Source organism: Opisthocomus hoazin, chromosome 1 (genome assembly GCF_030867145.1).
Source record: "Opisthocomus hoazin isolate bOpiHoa1 chromosome 1, bOpiHoa1.hap1, whole genome shotgun sequence".
NCBI lineage: Eukaryota > Metazoa > Chordata > Aves > Opisthocomiformes > Opisthocomidae > Opisthocomus > Opisthocomus hoazin.
The window spans coordinates 93,585,143-93,605,791 of NC_134414.1; the positions used below are offsets into that span (position 1 = coordinate 93,585,143).

Here is a 20,649-nt window from a genome sequence, read left to right on the forward strand (position 1 = left end):
TCCTCCTAGTTGTCCTCGGCTGCGCTGCTTTATGTGACATCTGATTTTACAACCCTTGTTGATTAAAACCATACAGTAGCTGCCATTGTAAAAAATTTAAAATCAGATATATGTCTTTCAGTCGGTAAGGCAGGGCATTTTCCCCAAACTGTAATGACATACATTTGAATTCATACCCCAAAACAGCTGTTGCAAAGCAGAGCTTTGCAAGAACAAACTGGAAAGACAGGAAGAATTCCCCATACAGGCTCGTTTCTTTGACAGGTTCTTGTAAATCTTCTATTTTATTTTGTTTTAGAAGAAAGTTGTGCAAAAGCCCCTAATCTGTTGCACAGACTGTTATTTGTTCTCCCACCACGGAGAGTTTTGCTTCTCACCATGACCACATATTATGTTCTCCCAGTACTGTAAAAAGATCTGTTAGTTCAGTTTATTTCTCAAACCTGTCTTTCTAGTGTCAATATAGAAATGTTGTTCTGCAGAAGATAAAAACTGCTCAAATTTAGAAAAATACACCCCCAATCTGCTAGAGAAACAAGTTGAGAATACAGGAATTATGTAATTTTTGCCTATATGACATCATGTCATCCTGAAGAACAGAGGCAGCTTCACTAAATAAATGTATACCCATCACAGATTATGCAATGTAATTGCAAAGCAATCAGATTCAGAGTATCGTATTTTTTTTTCTGCAAATAGGTCTGAAAGACCACACAAAAGTCACTATGACTATTTAACTTCAACAAGACCAGTATTTTAGCCATGATTATTAGACATTTTGCCCATTGCCACCAGACAAGTGCATAAGCTCTGCTGCTCTCGTGTACCCTATCTTGTGTTTTTTGAATCAGTGCTTGTCTTCAGAAGGAGGCAGTTCTATTAAATATCACCTAATCCCAGCCTCTTTACTGGGCAGAAGAGCCTCCTGCCCTGTTTGGATTGCAGTGGAAAGCAGCATATGCAAGTAGGAAAAAAGGAGTTGTCTCCCTGTAGCCAGTCTTCATTGTCTTGCCCAAAATCTAAAGGCAGAAAATAACTATTCCCTCTTTAAGGAAAAAAATTATTCTTAATTTGGCTCTTCATCTCCCTGCAAGAGCGGTGGTCTTCTTGCTTTGCAGGTGAAGGAGGGCTTCTCCTTCTCTTTTATCAGCCCTGGCTGTGTGGCCACACCTGTGCATTGCTCCGACAGCCATTTCCCTCGCTGTAAAGGGGACTGGAGGATAAATCCGTGCAGTTCCTCAGAGCGGGCACGGTGATCCGCTCCCCCCGGGGCAGCAGCAGACATGGCCACCTGCCGCAGGCATGAGGTCGCGGGGACTGGTCAGTGCGAGGGGCGCACGCCCCGCCGTGCCGGCCCTGCTGACGCCGCGAGGAATGGCGTGTCCCACCAAGCCGCCCACACAGCGTGCACACAGCGGCGAGTGGGGGCCCCCGGAATGTGGGACATCAGGTACCCCCCAGGCCAGCCAGAAAAGGGCAGAGGGAGCCCCATTCTGAACTTCGTGGCTGCCCACAGTGGAGGACACCACGGCCGCAGGGAAAGTCTGCGCAGACTTGGGGCGGTGGGTAGCATCGCCTTGGCCCCAGCAGCATCCTTACGGGAGGTCTTGGTACTCTCTGCACAGCTACAGCAGCGCAGGAGGGGTTAAATGGTGATGGTGGTGGGTAAGGGCTGCACGTTTTGCAAGGAGAATATGCAAAAAACCAGCTTGCACTTTGCTAAGGCTCCCAACATTAGCAAACTCAATATTCTACTTCTGAAAAATACTGTAACCTCAGCCTGTTGGGGCTATTCCCTTACTGTCTTCTGAATTTCTTGCTTCTGCTGTGTTGACTAAATGGATTGAGAAAAGGTTGCAAGAGTTTTCTGTGTTTTTTCAGGAGGAGAGGGTAATTTTTCTGCCCTTCTGATGCTCAAAAATAACTGAATGCACTTTGGGTCAGAGCTCAAGCATGGCAGATTTCAGAAGGATGCAAAACAGCTTACGAGGGAGGCCGTGCTGAAAGCTGCTGCTACACCAAACAATAAGCGGTAATAACGTGCAGGCACTGAAATTAGGGCCTCCCCTGATTAACAGAACCTCTTGGAGAGAGAAAGAGAAAACCAGCGTCAGTCTCTGCCGTTGCTTCCCGCTCTCACACTTGCCAAGGATTTGATGGGGGACAGAGGGAGGGAAAAGAGGGCAAATCCATTCATGCCAGCTGTCATAGCCCTGCCATGCTGACAGTCTCCCCGCTTGGGACATGCGGCTGTGCCCTGTCCTTGCTCCGAGAGAGGGCTGCGTCCCTGCCGCTGCCGGCTGCCAGGCTCCCGGCGCATCCTGCGGCACCCCCGCTCACGCTGCTCTGCCGCCGGCTGTGCCCAGAGTTTGCCTGTTGGGAGAGAGCAACCTGGCAGAGTTTGCCTGTTGAGAGAGAGCAGCGTGGCAATCCCGAGCACGACGGTGTCCCCAGACGCCGTTGGGCTGCAGCTCTCCCTTCTGCCTTCGCCCAGATCGCTGGAGAGTGGCGGTCCGGGCCTTTGGAATTGGCTTATTTAGAGAGGCCGAGCGGCAGATGCGCATGGCGCGGAGGCAAGTCACCACACACCCGAGTTGCCAGCAAAGGGCGCAGGGGAATAATACTGCTATTTTAATGCATGTTTCTTTTTTGTTTTTTTATTCCAATGAGCGTGCTATTGATACTGCAGTCACCAGAACTTTTGTTGTTTGTTGCTTAGATCGAATAGGAAAGGGACGGAGGCGAGGAGCCGCTGTCGTTCTGGCTGCTACTGTGCGAGATGAACTGATAAATAACGTCTGTGATTTCTCTTTCCCTTGTAGTTGCACTCTGCTGTGACCAGGATCCAAGTTCAAAGACCTGGTTTCAATTACACGTTTGCCCATATATGTATCCTGAACAATGACAAGACATGCATAGTGGACGACATAGTGCATGTACTGGAGGAATTAAAGGCTGCTCGTTCTTCTAATCGAACTAATTTTGCAATCACTTATCCGATTACTCACTTAAAGGATGGCAGGGAAGTGTATAACGGGCATCAGCTTGGTGGGGTTACTGTGCACAGCAAGGACCGGGTGAAGTCTGCAGAAGCCATTCAGCTCACCTACTACTTGCAGGCAATCAACTCCTTGAATGACATGGTGGCAGAGAAGTGGGAATCCATATTTTGTGACACTGTTGAACTTTTCCAGAAATCCAACAGGAAAGTGAAAATGTATCCTTTCACTTCTTCTTCGCTGAAGGAGGATTTCCAGAAGACGAGCAGGGTGTCAGAACGCTACCTGATCACAAGCTTGGTCCTTGTGGTCACCTTGGCCATTCTCTGCTGCTCCATGCAGGATTGTGTCCGCAGCAAACCCTGGCTTGGCCTGCTGGGATTGCTGACCGTGACCCTTGCCACCCTGACTGCAGCCGGGATCATCAATCTCACTGGTGGGAAATACAATTCCACCTTCCTGGGAATCCCCTTCGTCATGTTAGGTAACTATCTCCTATCTCCTCTCTCTTTTGTGTGTTTGTGCCTCCCTGACGCATTCCCCAGCAAGCAGAGGAGCGTCGCTGCATGGCTCCTGGTGCCCCTTCCCTGCGGTGCTGCCCCGCGCCAGAGCCACACGGCCTCTTCGCCTCGACAGTTTGTGCCGCGCCGGGATGTTGAAATCGTGCCCGAGGCTGCACCGCGGTGTAGGACTACGGTGCCCGCGTGGCCGCGACGAGCGAGGGTGCACAAATGCTGCTCCTTGGGCAGGGCGGGGGGGCCAGCTGCTGCGTTTCTGTGGATGTTCGGTTCTGGTGGCCAGCGTCGGAGGGAAACCTTTGGAGAGGTCCCCGCGCCGCGGCAGCTAAGCGAGCGCCGGCGCCTTCAGAGAGCGGAGCGGTGCCGGCTGTGGGCTGAGGGTGGAGGTCAGCCCTGGGTTACATTCCTCCCAAAGCCCCTGTGCTGGCGGAGGGTTTCACCGCCCTGGGGTGCCGAGTTTTGCCTCCCCCGGCCAGGGACGGACCCGTGCCGTTAGTGCCGGCGCATCCCTGGCTCGGTGCCAGCAGAGGCGTCTTCGTCTCCCCCGGTTTTCGTACTGCCTTCGCTCACTGTGGGGTATGGAGCGGCTTTGTTTCTCGTTGTTTTCCTCGAGGGTAGGAAGGAGGAGGAGAGAAGGGCAGTCAGGCTGCTCCCAACCCAAAATCGGTGCCCTCTCCTGTTGGCACCGGGCGTTCATAGGGATGCCGCGCGTTGTATCCAGACAGGCAGGAGGACTTCACGGGAGACAAAACAAGAGCTCTGGAGAGCTCACGGCCTCTTTTGTTTGTGTTTGGCTCGTAACCAGTGTGAGAAGCTTTGTGCGCTGTAGGTGTTTAATATGTCCTCGTTCGCGGCATTATTCATTTGTGGAGAATAATACATGCATTGATTTGATCACAGCTTCCCCAGCTGAAAATCAGTGCTCAGTAAGACTTCAGGTTTCAAGTGTAAGAGTGTCTCCGCTGACTTAGTCACATCGTGTAGTGATACGACACGTTTCAGCACAGCTATTTTTATATCCAGCGCCAGGTTCCTATGCTCTGCCCGTACAGTAGCTGTGGTATTGTTGCATGTTAATTAAAGACTATGCTGCAGTGCATCGCACTACCAGTTAACGTACAGAATATACTCAGTGACAAAGAGAATTCAGCTACGTTATATCGGCTCTCATTTTCAGATGACATCCATGAAATTTAAACTGTATCATAATCGAGCGGAAATGCAGCATGGGAAAGTCAGAGTCAAAAGAAGGCTAGTTTTCTGACCTCCGTCTTCGGTTTCTTTTGTGAGTTTTTATGCCTGAGCCTGTATTATAAAATTCAATTCCTCAAACTAAGTAGTGTATATTACGTATTATATTACGTAGGAGGGGATTTCCAGATGTGTTGCAAGAGTAGTAGGAAAGCAGTCTAAAGTCCAGCCATATGAAATGAAAGTACCTGGGGAAAGCGACTCAAAAATACGAAATACTAGGTCTGTTTAGGAATCAAAGCATGTGCTCGCTGGGACAACCTTTCAGATCTTTAATTCGCTAATGGTGACTGTGCTGAGACTTGAAATCCTTGAAGACTTACAGATAACTGTGAGGAGTTTAACACTTCTATTTTAGTGCTCCTTTAACTGCCAAGCTGTATAGCCAAGTCTGCTTTTCTTTCCCTTTTTTTTTTTTCCTGGGTATTTTTTTTGGTCTTGCTTAGTTGAAATATTCCTCTCTTAAAAGGAGTAAGTTTCAAACAGGCAGCTTGACTCTCACGGTGAACAAGTCAAGACAGAGCAGCCAGATTTGTATGAATCTTGCCTGCTTCCCCAGCTGCATAAAATCTCCCAAGGGACAGGAGTGTCAACAGGTGAACAGAAGGCACTAAAGACATTCTGGAGTTTTTTAAGAGCACTATTTTAAAGCAGCAGCTAGCTAGAAAGGCGGAGTTTCCTTTTCCCCTGCAGTACAACAGAAAGATCCAGCATGCTTTTCAAAATGTATTTCATGCCTGTATGTTGTTTTGCTTATAAAAGATGGTTTAACTCAAGGTAACTGAAGGCTAGAGACATGAACCACTCTCCATTATAGCCTGCTGAACTGCTTCCACTTAATTTCAGTGACCATCAGATTAGATCATAGATTAACTGACCTTTAGAAATCTAAAGGATTTCTGGCTAACAGTGTAGCACCGCAGCTATTACTCATAATCTCATGGCTAAAAGCAAAAATTAGATAGAAAAAATTATAACGCTGGACACATTTCAGGCAAGGCCCCTTTACTGGTATAAATCATTAATGAAGTTTCCCCGCTTGATAGCGGCTGAGGATTTTTAACTTTTGTCAGCGTCGCGGAGCCGGCGGGGGGACACACTCTCCAGACATCATCCGACCTCCGTGACCGGACAGGATTACATCTTTCCTAACAGATACTTCTCGCCCTGCACTTTGTCTCCTCCTTGCGCTGCGTCCCCCCATGTTTCACTGCGCTACCGCTACAGCATTTGCATCATGTCTAACCCGAATTCCCCTTCTGCAACTCAGCTGTCCTCCTTATTCATCCACTGCATCTGGAAAACTATTTATTTTCTTTTTCTTTGTATATTTGGGACTACATTCACTTGCCCAGTCCTCATCCCTTTCATCCCAGGTTTCCTCAGACTATGCTTACCAGACTTCCAGCAATTCTCTTGCGTTTGGCCACTCCACATCTTCCGTGGAGTGCAGTGCCTAAATCTGGGCGCAGGATTCGGGCTGAGGCTTTCAGCACCAAGTAGAGTAGGAGAGTGATTTCACACATCTTGCATATGGCACTCCTGTTCATACATCCCCATATGACATTCATTTTTTTCTCAGCAGTATGAAATGGTTGGCGTTTGGTTGGTGGCACGTGGTAATTCACAGATCCTCCGTGTCACTTTCCACCCGGTTTGCACGATCGGTTATTCCAACCAACATATAAAAGTCTGCACTTGTCCTTGCTGAATTATGGCTTGTTTATCTCACACCGTGTCTCCTGTTCACCAAGTTCATCTTGGAGACCATCACTGACCTTCTAGGATGCATTAACTGAAGTTGGTCAGCAATGTTTTGCAATTACCTGCTTTTTCATATTTTCAAGAATTACTTTCTGAGTAGTTCAAATAGATTGTCCAGTGACAAGCCCATTCTAATAATTTAGGCAATATGTCTGCAAAATACTCAGTTCAATGCGTTCTGTAATACTGGATTTCATCCATCGTGTTTTCTGGGACATCCCTCCTGCATCAGCCACTTCCAAGAGCAAACAAGCTATAGGGAAGGGTACCAGGCTCGGTAGGTGTTGAATCCTTAGCTTTTGCATCAACAGAACCATTTTACGGTATGATCACCATGGCTTACCAAGTTGCGCTCCTAAGCTCAGACTGTGTAAGTGTAGGCAGGAACATCTTTTGCCTACCCCACCTGTTAAATATGACATACTGGTTTACACACTTCGTGCTTTGGGTTTAATCACCTTCATGGTAGCTTATGCTAATTTGTTTTACTCTTTAATTAAAGCAGGTTACTGTAACTCAGCTCACGAAAGGTAACTCATTAAGTCTGAATAACTCAGTCATCGATGACTGTATGCAGCCAGAGTATGTCACTACCGTGACGGTTTTTATGTTGTGGCAGGTTTCTTTTTAGCCCTCACCAGTTGCTAACAAAATGGCAGAAGCTGAAGCTAGGAGGGATGTTGCCAGAGACCGCCTGCCCCAGCAGGTACCCGAAGAGCAGAGGTCCCATTTGGTTGCCGAAGGGCCAGCTGTGAGGATGAGCCCGTGCGGAGGGGCTGTGCCTGGGGCCAGCTAGCGGAGGGCAGGCTGGCTTCAGCCCCCCTCTTCTCTTGGGACATCTTGTCAGGTCAAACCGGGAGCTTCTCTTCTTGAGCTCTGGGTTTTTACAGGTCCTTCTAATGTGAAAGTGAAGCCGAAAACCTGTGAAACTTGGCAGGCTCCCACCATTCATCTGAGCATGTTTTGAATTAGCATATGCCTCCGTGGTTTTTTTAAAACTATCATCTGCATTTACCAGTGTGTAAACAAGTAATTTAAGGGTAAGATTACTCACGTGCCTAGTTCATGTGGAAATTAAGATTATTAATTTTTGACCCTAAGAACCAGAAAATTAAATTATTCAATTCGGCTGAATTTAAAATAGCTGATTTATAGTGTCAGCTGGAAAGCAGAATTAAAATTCTGATTTCCTATTGCCTGCTTCACTAAAAACTACAGATGTTTGGTCTGGCACAGATGCTGATGTATTCATCATAAGTTTCTCTTACGCGTTAAATGCTGTTTAATAACTGCCAATCCTTTAAAAATACCAGTTTCCTCAAAAAAACCACAGTGTTACCAAACAAACCATTGGACAGCAAGCTGGCTGAGCAAGTTTTTGGCGTGACTTTTTTTACCTCCCAGAGGTGGAGTGCAGCATTTCACTTGGAGACTCAAAAGAAAATTGCAATGTTGCCCTTTGCACTGAAGAGAAAACTAGCAATCTGTTTCCTGTTGCTCTAGAAACTCCTACGGCTGGTTCGGGGAGAGGCGGCTCTCTTGAGCTGCCAAGTTCGTGAAAAGCATCGGCTCTGTGAAATCGCGGTGGAATGCCAGGCGCTGCCAGATACGGGCAGGGACGTGGGGCCGGCTCCGTGGGCTTATATTTAGCCTCCGACGCTGGCAGGGGAAAACCAGTTAGCAGTTACGAGAGCAGCTTGAGCTTGCAGCTAGCTGAAAAGGGAGAGGATAGCCAGCCTCGTGTGAAGCTCGGCAAAACAGGGACAAATGGAAACACCTCTTCTTACTGCCTCCCCCTGTCCTCCCATCACGTCCCGCCCTGCCGGTGCACCCTTTCTGGGAAGAAAGAACGGGAAAATGGTCAACAGAGTGGGTCCAGGGAGGGGCACCTGGGAAGGAGCAGGTCGAAATGTTGGGCAGGACCCAGGCAGGGTCCTCCTGAGGTTCAGTCGTGGGGAGGGAGAGTCTGGGGGAGAAAGAGACTGCGCACGACTGCATCTGGCAGGGGGGGGCACCGGGGCAGCAGAGGTGCTGAACACTTTGAGAGGTACCTGGAGGTACCAGGGCTCGTAGGAGCACCTCTCAGATGCAGAGAAGTGCCGTTCGCAGGTTGGTTGAATGCACACCTTCCACGTGGCTTGCCCAGGGAGAGCCGTGCTGGTGGAGGAGTGAGCTGAGGTGTCGGCGCGGGGGCTGTACGGATACAACAAGTTGGAGTGACAGAGGTGGGACCTGAGCTCAGAGGCAGTTGGGAAAAAAGGTCAGGAGGAAAACCCTAGGAAAAAGAAGAAGAGGGGAGGTCACTTTTTTATGATGGGAGTGGAAAGCAGAGGAGGGTAATGAGAGCATTCCTGAAGTTTAGGGACCATGAGGGCAACAGATAGCTGAACCAAGCAGGACAGCTAATAACCGGCATGAAAACCCTGAGGGGACAAGAATGCTGGGGCCGGCAGGTACCAGCACATGTGGCTCGCTGGAGCTGCACTTCGGTGCCGGGAGGGCACCCAGCCAGGCTGGCTCCTTCTTCAGATTTCTGGAAGAACGTGCTGGTAGCGAATTGCAACATATGCCAAATTTGTACACCCTAAAAGCATTCATTATCCTCCTTATCAAGCACCCAAGTGTTTGCTATATTCAATAAACCTGAAGTGTCAACACTGGTTATAGAGAGAGAGTTTCAGAGCGAGAGAACCAGCCCCTGCACAGGTCTCCCCAGTGTCCTTCAGTCCACACATAAAGGTAACAGACGCACGAATGTTTGACTTTGTATAGTACTTTTCCGCCAATTTTCCTGTTGTCAGTTAATAAAAATGTGAGGCTTACCGAGTCGCTCTTGTTTTTATTCCCCGAGCTGAGCTTTCTCGCTCTCCCTGTCCAGCTGCCCCTCTGCCGTCCCTTCATACTGGGAAGAAGTGTGTCCTCCCTCAGCTGGCTGCCCCAGCTTGCTGCACCTTTCTCCCATCTCGTCAATCTCATTTGCAGTCTCCAGCAGCTTCCTCCAGCGGGTCTCACCCGTCTGCCTGCTCCAGGCCACGGCATCTCCTGCCTGATGCCTGCACAGCTCTTGGCATCTTTTGGTGTCCCCGAGCTTCTTTCATCTTTTCTCCTGTTTTCCCCACTCCTGCCAGCATGTCCCCTCTGCCATTTTTGGGGTTTTTTTTTAATTTCTCTCCCATCTTTCCCTTTCCTCAGCCACAGCTGGGCCCACTGCTCCTACCCTTTTCCCTGTATTGTTGAATAACGTCCTTGGCTCCCAGACAGGTGCCCACCATACCCTGCAGTCTTATCTCAGCTGCTTTGGATTTCCCAGCGATTTCCACCATTCGTCCCTTGCTTTGTTCACGCTGCCGAAGGATTCCAAGAGCGCCCTGGAAGTACGCTTGGGTTTTTGTCACTCCATCTGCTCAGCTTTCCCAGTTCAACCCCGCACAGCTCAGTTATACTCCTAAAACATTTTTCCTTTTGTTCCCTTCATTCTCATTCTAAGAAATAAATGAAATTATCTGGTTTTATATACCCTGAGCAGAATCCCAGGCATGTCATTTTCCTAGTCATTAATTTTTCCTCTCCTTTTTCTCTCCGCAGTCCCCCAGTCTCTTAATGAGCTCTCTAAGCAGCCATGTGCCTTCTGCAGTCCCGCAGGCATCACCCAGCATTTCTGTTCCTCATGGGGAAGCGCAGAAGCAGGCCCCCAGGCCACCCGTCCTTGCTCAATGTACCAACAAGTCATCTCACCAAAGTCAGTGTTTTCCACCCAACGGCAAGGTTATCAACCACGGCCCCTGCCTGCTGGGCTCCCTCTCTCCAGTTCTCCTCCTGAAGGATGATGCCCCAAGCTCCTTGAGGAAGGCAAACACCAAGAAGCCACTAATGCATGAGAAGGGAATGGGCTGAAAATACAAATGGTGGCAGAGGTTTTTAGGCGCTTGTACCAGCCAGCCCTTTCCTGTGCAGGGCAAAAGTGGCAGGTAGAGCGTGCAGCCAGCCATGTGTGATGGCAACACAGCCAACATGTGTCCATGTTCCTCCCTCACCACCACAAACCCTGGTGAAATCCTTGCACGTATACATGCTTCTTGGCTTCAGAAGAGTGTCAATGACTCAGTAAAAATAATGCTTTTTGGAAAAGAGGAGCTGTATCTGCAGGAAGTCAGTCCAGAGAACAGTTTAATATTGAAACCAAGTACTCTACAATCATTGAGTAAGATCAGGCATTGCCTCTTGACTGGTCGTGCTCCAATATGCACTTATTTCATATGAAAAGTGTGTTACAGGTGATGCAGTGCATCTAATGAGCATTCATTTATGCAAACAGTGGCAGAAAGATGTTATACTTTTCCTGTCAGCATTCTTTTAACTGCAGAGAAGTCAGTGCGTGCAATGGTTTAATGGAAGGGCTTGTCAAGAGAAGTCCCGAACAGTCAAAGGTACTGAGAGTTTGGCTCTGACATCCTGATTTTCCTCAAGTAGTGAATTCCCTCAAGAGAAACTTCCACATATATGAAAATATATTGGAAGTTCACAGGTTAGAGAAAAGAAACCTTTTACCATCTCTGTATATACACGTAGAAAATATATATACGTATCATGGAATCATAGAATCATAGAGTGGATTGGGTTGGAAGGGACCTTAAAGATCATCTAGTTCCACCCCCCTGCCATGGGCAGGGAACAAACAGGTATATGTGTTTGTGGTATGCGTTGCATAGTGGATTCAGATGGTCAATGAAGACCTGGGGAAGGTCAGCAGGAATTGATGCAATGTTTCATTTTAGGTCTTTCTGTGAGAGAGATAGTGCACGTTCTGTGCATCTAACAAATGACATCCCCTGAGTAGGCAACAGCCAAGAGGCGTGTGTGACAGGGAGGGGGCCTGCCATTTTCAGGTCATGAGACCTCTGCATTCTGGCAGGGGACACTGGCTGAGATGAATTAAGTTAAATTAGAATAAGTAAAGTCTGGGTGCTTGGTGGAAAGCCCAAGCTGAGTTCCAAACTTACAATGATTTTTCTTTTTTGGTCAGGAAAAATAATAGGTCTTACGTGCTTTAAGTGAAGTTTTGCAACGTTTTGAACGTTGTGTTTCACATATGGTTGATCTATATATTATGAGTAAGAGCAATGACAAACATGGCTTTAACAGCAGAAGTTAAAGGTATGTTGGAGATGTTTTGGTTGCAGCTTTCTCACCAGAAAAGGGGAACTTGAAGTGCGGTAAACAAATCCATATTCCACTAGGAAAACGCTCCTAGAAGCAATTGATATTTTGGCTTGTGGGCTTAGAAGTTTAAAATACATTCAAAGCATGATTTTTCCCCAGATGTACTTACTGTGTTTTACTCTGTCTTCGGGTACTGTCATGTACTGTGTGTCACTTGGCTATTCTAGAACATGGTAGACATTAACCTTGCACAGATGGTTGCGGGTAGCTTTCATTTACCTATAAGTAATTTTTTTTTTTACACAGCATGCATAAAATCTGTCGAAAACTCCCTTTGTGGGGAAAATCAGTTTGCAGTTTTGTCTGCTGATCTGAATCTAAGCACGTCATAAGCAAGACGAGCCTGGCAGTGCTTAACATATAACTCTGCCTCTAACCACCGCCTTGGCTGGTGCGGCCTGAGGTACGTACGTCATGGGGGAAATTCGTCTCGCCGGCTGCATCTGTCATTCCTGTACTGTCCTGGCATCTGACTCTGTTTCTGATGTTTCCAAGTTAGAGATGGTGAAGAGGCGTTGCTGGGAGGCGCAGGGGTGTCCCAGGCAGGGCAACGTTTTGAAGGCCAGCAGGAGTTAGATCACAGAATCACAGAATGTTCGGGGTTGGAAGGCACCTCTGTGGGTCATCTAGTCCAACCTCCCTGCCGAAGCAGGGTCACCTACAGCAGGCTGCAACAGGACCTTGTCCAGGCGGGTCTTGAATATCTCCAGAGGAGACTCCACAGCCTCCCTGGGCAGCCTGTTCCAGGGCTCCGTCACCCTCAGAGTGAAGAAGTTCTTCCTCATCCTGACCTCTGACTAGAACTTCTATGACCTACTACAACACAAATAGTATTTATAATTCTTATTTTTCATCTCTCTGTGCTTAAGTATCCCACCTTCAGTTCATCTCTTCAAAGAAGTCAAATAGCATTCCTAATTATACCAGCACAGCACCACTTAAGACCTTGGTGGTAAAAGAGAATAAAACATGGCAGTGTAGCCTCTAACTTGGATACACTTTCTTACTGAGCCAGTGTTTGCTTCCCCGTCTCTTCTGGTGACCATGACTTGCTGCTTCTCCCGCTTCTGAAAGAGTGTGCTACCAGCTGGGACAGACACTCTCAAGTACCCAGTTCCAACAGATGTTCCCGTACTGTTTGCCCCAGAACCGCAGGCTTGCACATACGGTGCAGGCTGGGCTCAAAGGCTTTCGGTTTGGATCTGCAAAGATCTGGGTAGTCGGTAGGTGAGCACACCGTGCAAACGGCATTCCAGCAGCTGACACCAGATTTCGTTAATGCTCAGCTCCTTCTGTTGTGCTCAGCGAAATACGACTTTTAACTTTTGCCCGGTCTGTCATGAAAACGGAGGAGAGCAAGTCACACATTCAAACAGAGTTGACAGCCTGCTATTTAAATGCCAAAACAAGCCTTTACCGAATCTTAAGTGGAATGAAATACTCACTTTATATATAAAAGTAGATTTTGAACCACAACTTACTTTGCTTATCGTTGTTCCTCAAAATAAAAGATCCACCCAAGTTTTCTCTCAAACGTATTCCTGTTTTTAAAATGTGCTTATCTGACATTCTTGCTGTCACTATAACAACAAAACCTCAAATATTGCATTGGTTCAATACTAAAAAAGGGTGATCCAAGCAAAAAAACAGCATTTTCCCAAAGTCTAAATCAGTAATTTTTACTCTATTGAAATCAATGGCACTATTCAAGATTAACCACGTACTTGCTGAATTACCCATATAAACATTATAATAAAAGGCCATTGATTTGACATTAACTTGGTATGGTTTAAAAAAAATATTTGAAAAATGCAACATTAAGTGAGAAGACGGCTTTTTGTAGTGAATAGCTTTAAAAAACATATACTCCAGAAATAAAAAGTGGCGAACCGTGTTACTGCCATTGCTGACTGGGGATTGTGGTGAAGACTGGAGCTATGAATACTGAGGCATTGTTTAATTCTACTTATTTAAAATGCTTCTCCTTCCCTTTGTTTCATTTCCCCTTATAGAGGTAGAAAAATGACAGGAATGCCTACGTGTGTCTTGTGTATGTGTTTCTTCAGGGCTGGGGATTTATGTGTAGAATTATTTCCATTTCAGTAGGAATATGTAGATCATGAGCTTAAAATTAGCTTGTGATTTGTACCGTTTTCTAAAACATCGTCTCATCATTGCTGGTTTGCCACACTAGAAGATAGTACTGGGGAGTTTGTGATTGGGGTGCATCGTGTACCCCAAGCATCGCTGGCTGTGTCCCAACTGTTGAGGGTGAGACCAAGAGCGTGAGGGTGATTTGGTTTTTGCCAGTGCATTCTTCATGCAAATGTGTACCTTTCAGTGTTAACTCAGAAAGCGCTGCGCCTGACCACAGCAGAATGTACCACAGGAGAACCGAGAGCTAATCCTATGCTGCATTGCCAGAAGTTAAGTTTAGAAACGCAAAAAAAGGTAGGACGTTACGGCAAACATTCATTGCCAGCAGACTGGAATCAAAATTGCTCTGGTGCAGCAGATCCACAGGAGTCTTACGAGCAACCTAGCCCCCTTTTACGCTGTGCTTGGCAGCGCTACACCAGACCTAAATGAGGCATGAACCTGGTGCTGGATTTCCAGGCGCACCCTGTTTCCCTGCCTGTGCACTGAGCAATCTGAGCGCAGGCTTAACGGCCCAGAGAGTCTTTCTGCAGGATCTACAGCTAAAAATAATGCTGTGGTCCCGTAGCATGGAGCGCTGAGCACCAGTTGAAGATTTCTCCTCTGCATGCACCAACCAGTACGGTGTGTTGTACGAGGACGCTTTCTCTTCTTTGGTGTGCTTCTGTGGGCACAACCGCCCACATCACAGCAGATACTGGGAGCACATTATTAAACATTTCAGTTTTTCTTATTTTGTTGCCAGGTGGATACAGCACAAAACACAACTCTCTCTCCAGAAGCTGAGGCAGATTTTTATCTGGTGTGAATGCGCCAAGGCACTTGTAGTTTTGATCCCGGTAGTAAGTTGAGGAACACATGGGCACGCCTGGAGCTTTCTGAGTGGGGTGGCCTGTGCTGTTGTAAGCACGGTCCGAGAGATCAGCCTGACAACTGAGGGTGAATGGCTAATATTCAGACACAGAGCAATCCCAGAGACTGATCTGCTGGTATCATGCCTAGATGCCTAACAGACTGACGTATCTAATTTCAGTGTGTTTCTGTTTTGGGAAGATCCCAAGTCAGATGTTAACATCTGCAGGCGTAGTACACCTTATTGATATACATGTAAAATTTAGTAGTCTTTAAAGCAATAATTGCAAATATTGAGCCCAACAGCATTGTCGTCGTATTTTTGAGGTATGTTGTCATACCTGTAATCCAGTTACAATACAGACATGTAGGGTCTGTGTGACAGGAGGTAAAGAAGGTGTTGCAATGGGTACAGCGTGCACTTATACCAATACATCCCATCCTGTATCGCTTTTCATGTGTTCATCTTAATCCAGGTACCACACCTGCATGTAGCCTTCATGCTTGCTTGCCCTTTGAACCTGTGCTTGGAGGTGTGAAATGAAGCCAGGCTGCGCTTGGGTGGCTGGGACTTCACTCATTTTGCAAATGAGGATGCATTGAAGACTGCTCAACTGTCTACATCCCTCAGTGCCCTTGCCGCAGTTCTCCTGAGATGAACACTGCTGCCTGGAAGCACAGCTGATCATAAGATGTCCATAGAGGATGTTAGTGTCCCGTAGGATTTTACTCTACACTGTGACCCGGCTCCCCAAAAATACTCGGGCAAGTGTAGGAAAAGCAAATAGGATTTGCAGTGCTTTTTCTTATTTCAGCAGAAATGTTTGGGACAGGCAAGTCTGCGCGCGGCGCCATGTCCGATGATACGCACCCTGTGAGGTCTGACATTCACGCAGCAAACCTGTAGCATTGCGGCGCCGTTTGTGGACCACAAAGGTAGATACCGGTTAGAGTAACCCACAGCTTGTTGCAGCAGCGTGCTGATGGTGATTTAACTGCTCGGCTCCACCCATGCCACTAAATGGTGATAAACTCACAACTGTCATGTAAGTTAGGCTTGGTGCTAATTCTGTCTGCGTGCTGAAGGGTCTCAGTTAGCTGCAGTATTTTATTGTTTTAGTGAGAACAGAGTATGAAGCCAGATGTTTGCTTCAGCTGGATGCAAATTCTCATGGTCTGCCTGCATGTTCAGTAGCGCTTTGAACCAGCTATATGTTCTGAGTTAAAATTGCGCCTGCTGGGAGAGGCTGCATGAGGCAAGTCGCGTATTTAGTCAACAGCTGGTTGGTTGCAACTCCTGCGACAACGGGAGTCTGGATTAGCAGTTTCACTTGGCTTTTCAGAAGATGGGAGCTGATGAGCTCACTGATCTAGCTGGAAAAAATAAGTCAGCGGGGGGAAATTATCTCAGCCTCTTTGTTGACATTACTGTGGAAAGCAGTCCCAGAGTTGAGCTGTGTACATTGTTATTTTTAATACTGTCAGCTAGGAAAATTCATTGCACCTTCATTATATCATATGTTATTACAGGTATCGTTTTGGAAAGGGCAATTCCTGGGGTATGATTCTGATGTCCCATATACTAATTTTGCACAAGTGCAGTTCTTGAGACCTTGCCTGCATTGGCAGCAAGCTGGGATATGAATTTATAGCATCCTAGCTATTTCATGTTAATTCATCTGGTGTTTGTCTCTGCGGATGATATTTTACTCCACTTTGAATGTGAATCAAGCTGCCCATCGCAGATTTCCACAAAGAAAGCTGGTGCAACATAGCTGGTCCTCTGTAAATTCACACACTTTTTCATAGCACACTAAATTCCTCTTGCAGGCAAGTGCTCCTGTTCACTGGGACGATTTCAGGCTTAAATCAACCTAAGTGAGACAGCATTCATCCAGCTGAACGGATAGTGTTACAAGGGTGCAGCCATTACAATACAAGCAAAAGCCTTAAATCAAAATCCGGACTTAACCTCAGTAACTCTGTCAGAGCAGGTTTTTGCCTACTCAGTTTACAAAGCTCCCATACCTCCTACCATGGTTCATTCCCAATTTCAGCCGGTCGTTTGTGCCATCAGTGTCAGGAAAAGATTTCAGACAAAAAAGTAACACAAAAAATGTTACTGGTGTTTCTAGTCCTGTCCATTCCTTTAGTCCAATTTAGACTAGAAACAAGTGAATTAGTAGCCATAAGGAAGCAGCCAACTTTGGTAGGGAAGGGGAAGCCATGCCAGAGAAGGGGGAAGCGCCTCTTAACTCAGCTTTGCTGCTAGAGCAGTCTGCTCCCTTAGGAAGACAGTTTGGTGCTTTATTAGTCTTAATTCTGGCAGTTAATGGGCAACATACGTACTGGTGCAGCATTCCACCTCACTGAGATGGAGATCAATCATTATTAGCGTTTTGTGTGCCACTGCATTAAAATGGGATGAATAAAATTAATTACCCCTGAAACGCGACCTTCCACACAGAAGGCTGGAATTTCACAACCTGTGAGTGAGACTTTATTCGGAGAGGTTGTACTCGCGTATCAAATGCGTGCACACACAGCCTTCAAAACAATAAACAAAAAAATGAGAGCCACAGCGTACTGTTATTTTCTACTTTAATGGTTGGGTAAAACTGCAAGAGGAACCAAAGCCTTGTTCTCAGTCATTCCCCTTGCTTTCTCTTGCAGAAGAATTCTGTTTGAATACCCAGACCTCATTTTATCACGAGAAGACTGACACTTCACATGATTTTAGTGCAAAATTGAACATATCCCTTAATCTTTAAACAATAAAAGCAGGCAGAGGCCTTTGTTTTAGAGAAGCAATTAGGCCAAGCGAACAGAGAGCTGGTCTGTGACTCCGGCGACCGGGAGGTCACTGCGCTGCCCTCCCACAGGCTCTGGGGCTGCTTTAAATCCTTTCATCCCTCTCTGCTTCAGTCCTGCCATTTGCCAGGCAGGAGCAGAGCCGGCTTGAAGTCTAGGCTGCCAGTGCCCGTTCATAAAGGCCTCTGGCTTGAACAACACCTTAGCAGGGGAAAGGATGCATTTCTTTTCCAAGATTTTAAAATGATACTAAAAAGAACAGTTTAAGTGCCTGCACATGAGTAGTGTTTGAAATGAGGTAAAGAGTTTGATAATTTTAAGCAACAGAAAATTTTGCCTTACTTTTCACGACTTCCTACGAGTCCTTTTTTTCTTTCGTGCATGCTCTGCATTGGTTTTACAAAGTATGTGTAATTGCAAGACTTGATCCTGAAGGAGGCAAATGAAATTTTTTGTAGCATTTTCAGGCTACTCATAAAAGTGCTGCATTTAAGCTAGGAATAATTTGTTGTTTTTATTGCTGGTGTTGTTATTAGCTTCCAAAATTAAGGATAGCCCACCTCAGCCTGTATAAAATTTAAGCTCCTCAGAAATAACAGTGACTATCATCTTCATTTTCTTTGGCTACAGAAGCCAGAATTTCTGTCCTCAGTCATCCAAGACATGTGTTAGGAGTATCTCCTACAACGCAAAGCAGTGGAAGAAGGAAATAAGGAAAAAAATATTTTGGTCCCCATTTTGTCCGATAATGTTCTACTTTTTGTCTAAGATTTTCCTTTGCCCATTCAGAACCTCTTTTCCCTAAAAAAGTCCCATCTTTCTATGTACTCCTTCTTCTTAGCTCGTGGTTGTACCGTCTGACTGTAGGGCATGACCAGTGAATCATAATAGCAAATGTCAACAGGAAAAGCTCTCCAATAGCCCATTAGCTGTTTGAGTTCATATTTAGTATTTACTGAATGACTGTGAATAATGAACAAATTGCTCTAATCATTACAAATTTGTGGCTAAATCTGTAGTAAAAAGGGAAAATCATTAAAGCAATTACAGAATTTATCTGCAAGGAAAAATTTGCCTTCTTGTTAATATTATATAGGGAAGACATAGCAAGAGAAATAGAGGTAATCAGTGCAAATCAGTTAGGGATGCAAAAAAATGGAAACTCTGAAATGACAATATAGTGAAAGAAATTCTCACAAAATGCTTCCATGGAGCTGTCTGCCCTAATCTCTGTGGGTTAGATTTACACAAGCATCAGCAACTTAGACGATGTTGGAGATTGTCACCCCAAGTTGTGCTTGCAGTCGGGATTTAGAGGAGTAAATTAGGTTAGGTAAATCCCATTCTAGCTAAATAAGGCTAATCTTCAGACTGCCATGCCTAATTTGTGCGTGAGTTTGGGCATAATCTTTTTCTCAGAGGATTCTGGATCAGGTCAGTAGTGCCACTGGTGCGAAAACTATGGAAGTTTGTCATTTAGGCTTGTCTTCCTAAAGGTAAAGGAGAGTTTTATAGCTATTATACAAATGGACAGAGGAATCACATATTGTAGAATTGAAGGAAAACACCAATTCCTAGCACAGAGATTGTGTAGCAAACAACAAAAGGAAGCTATCCTAAAATGGAAGAGTATCCAAGTGGTTTTCTGCCGGCTTTGTGGAGCGCATGCGGTGACGCCTCTTCGTGCATTTACTTGAGCCGTGCTTTAAATCAGATTCCATTTTTGGGCAGTCTCAAAGGTTATGTAAGAGTAAATTGTGTTTTTGTGTTTTCTACTCAAAGAAAATATGTGGTGTTAGGAGTCATGTTGTCAGACATTATCCGAAATCTCATACTTGTTAAAAAGTTGTGCTCAGCATCATATTTAATTAGCTCTAAATTCATTGCAAAGTCAAAGGCTTTCCAAATTAATGCAGCTATTTGAGTATTTTTAGGCAAGAGTCTATTAACAGTGAAATGTTTTTTACAGAAACATGCTATAGCTAAAGCTCACGATGGAAGTAATTTGTAATATTCAATGACCTCATTTTATACTGTTTTGCTCACTCAAAGCTAATGCATATGATGCCACGTGAAGTTCTCAGACGAGCCCGTCTGGAGGACTTATGGGAGCCATAAATGGATTAAACCTCTCACTCTCTGCTTTGGCAAGTGATCAGTTACATTTAAATAAAGGTCAGTCTGTCTTTACAAAGAACACACTGAAAGCAAGCTTAATAGCTTTCCCTACTGAGCCTAGAACATAACTATTTGAAGCGTAATTAGCAACGGGGTGCCAGTCAGTGATTGTGCTTTTTGCTTGATTTTACGTCTGGGGAGTTCCAGTATTCCCCATTAGCTTTAAGAGGGGGCACGGTGCTAGTTATCAAACTGACAGTCTTGACCTGGCCTCTGAAAGCAGCTGTAAAACATTGTTTGGGAGAATTAAGATGAATGCCAAATGCCATACCAAAACCAGGAACGTAATATTGCTACAAGCTGGACAGTCGTGATCCACGCCGTGACTCCAAATAACAATGTAGGTAAGGTATCTGATACACATGAGAGCATGGACTTTGTTACTCTAAATGCCAAGTGTCCGTGATAAGGACCAGCTGTCCTATTATCTCATCTCACCAGCTCTGTATTTTGAATTCTTTATAAAATACCCCATACATATTCTTTTCAGCATTAACAGAGTGATCAGCTCTGCCATCTGTTAAAATGTAGATAGGATATTCCTTGCAGGAAGGGTGGAGTGGATCAACTACAGCTGCCCCTACAGAGAAAGGTACTGACCGCAAAAGGGTTATTTTGTCAAGTTAATTAAATAGCCTACATGAGGCATTGAAGAATAATGTGATCATAGAATCATAGAGTGGTTTGCATTGGGAGGGAGCTTAAAGATCGTGTAGTTCCACCCCCTCTAATATATTTTCTAGTTTTCTGGTTCTTCAGAATACCTCATTTGTTTGGGGATTTTTTGACTGATATTCATAGCCCTTGTGGCAAAAGTGATAATCATCTAAAGGTGGAGAGAACAGAGCCGATACAGCAATTTTGGTGCTTTGCAGCCAGCCTGAAATTTAACAAAGATC

The 20,649-nt window shown here is 45.8% G+C and overlaps 1 protein-coding gene across 1 annotated transcript in view; it reads left to right on the plus strand.

The window, feature by feature from the left end:
• PTCHD1 (patched domain containing 1) overlaps nucleotides 1-20,649 on the plus strand; it is a 46,367-nt gene that overhangs the window by 10,628 nt on the left and 15,090 nt on the right. The window contains exon 2 of the mRNA XM_075429676.1: nucleotides 2,823-3,483. Within this exon, the coding sequence (XP_075285791.1) occupies nucleotides 2,823-3,483 (661 nt within the window). The remainder of the gene's footprint in view (nucleotides 1-2,822; nucleotides 3,484-20,649) is intronic.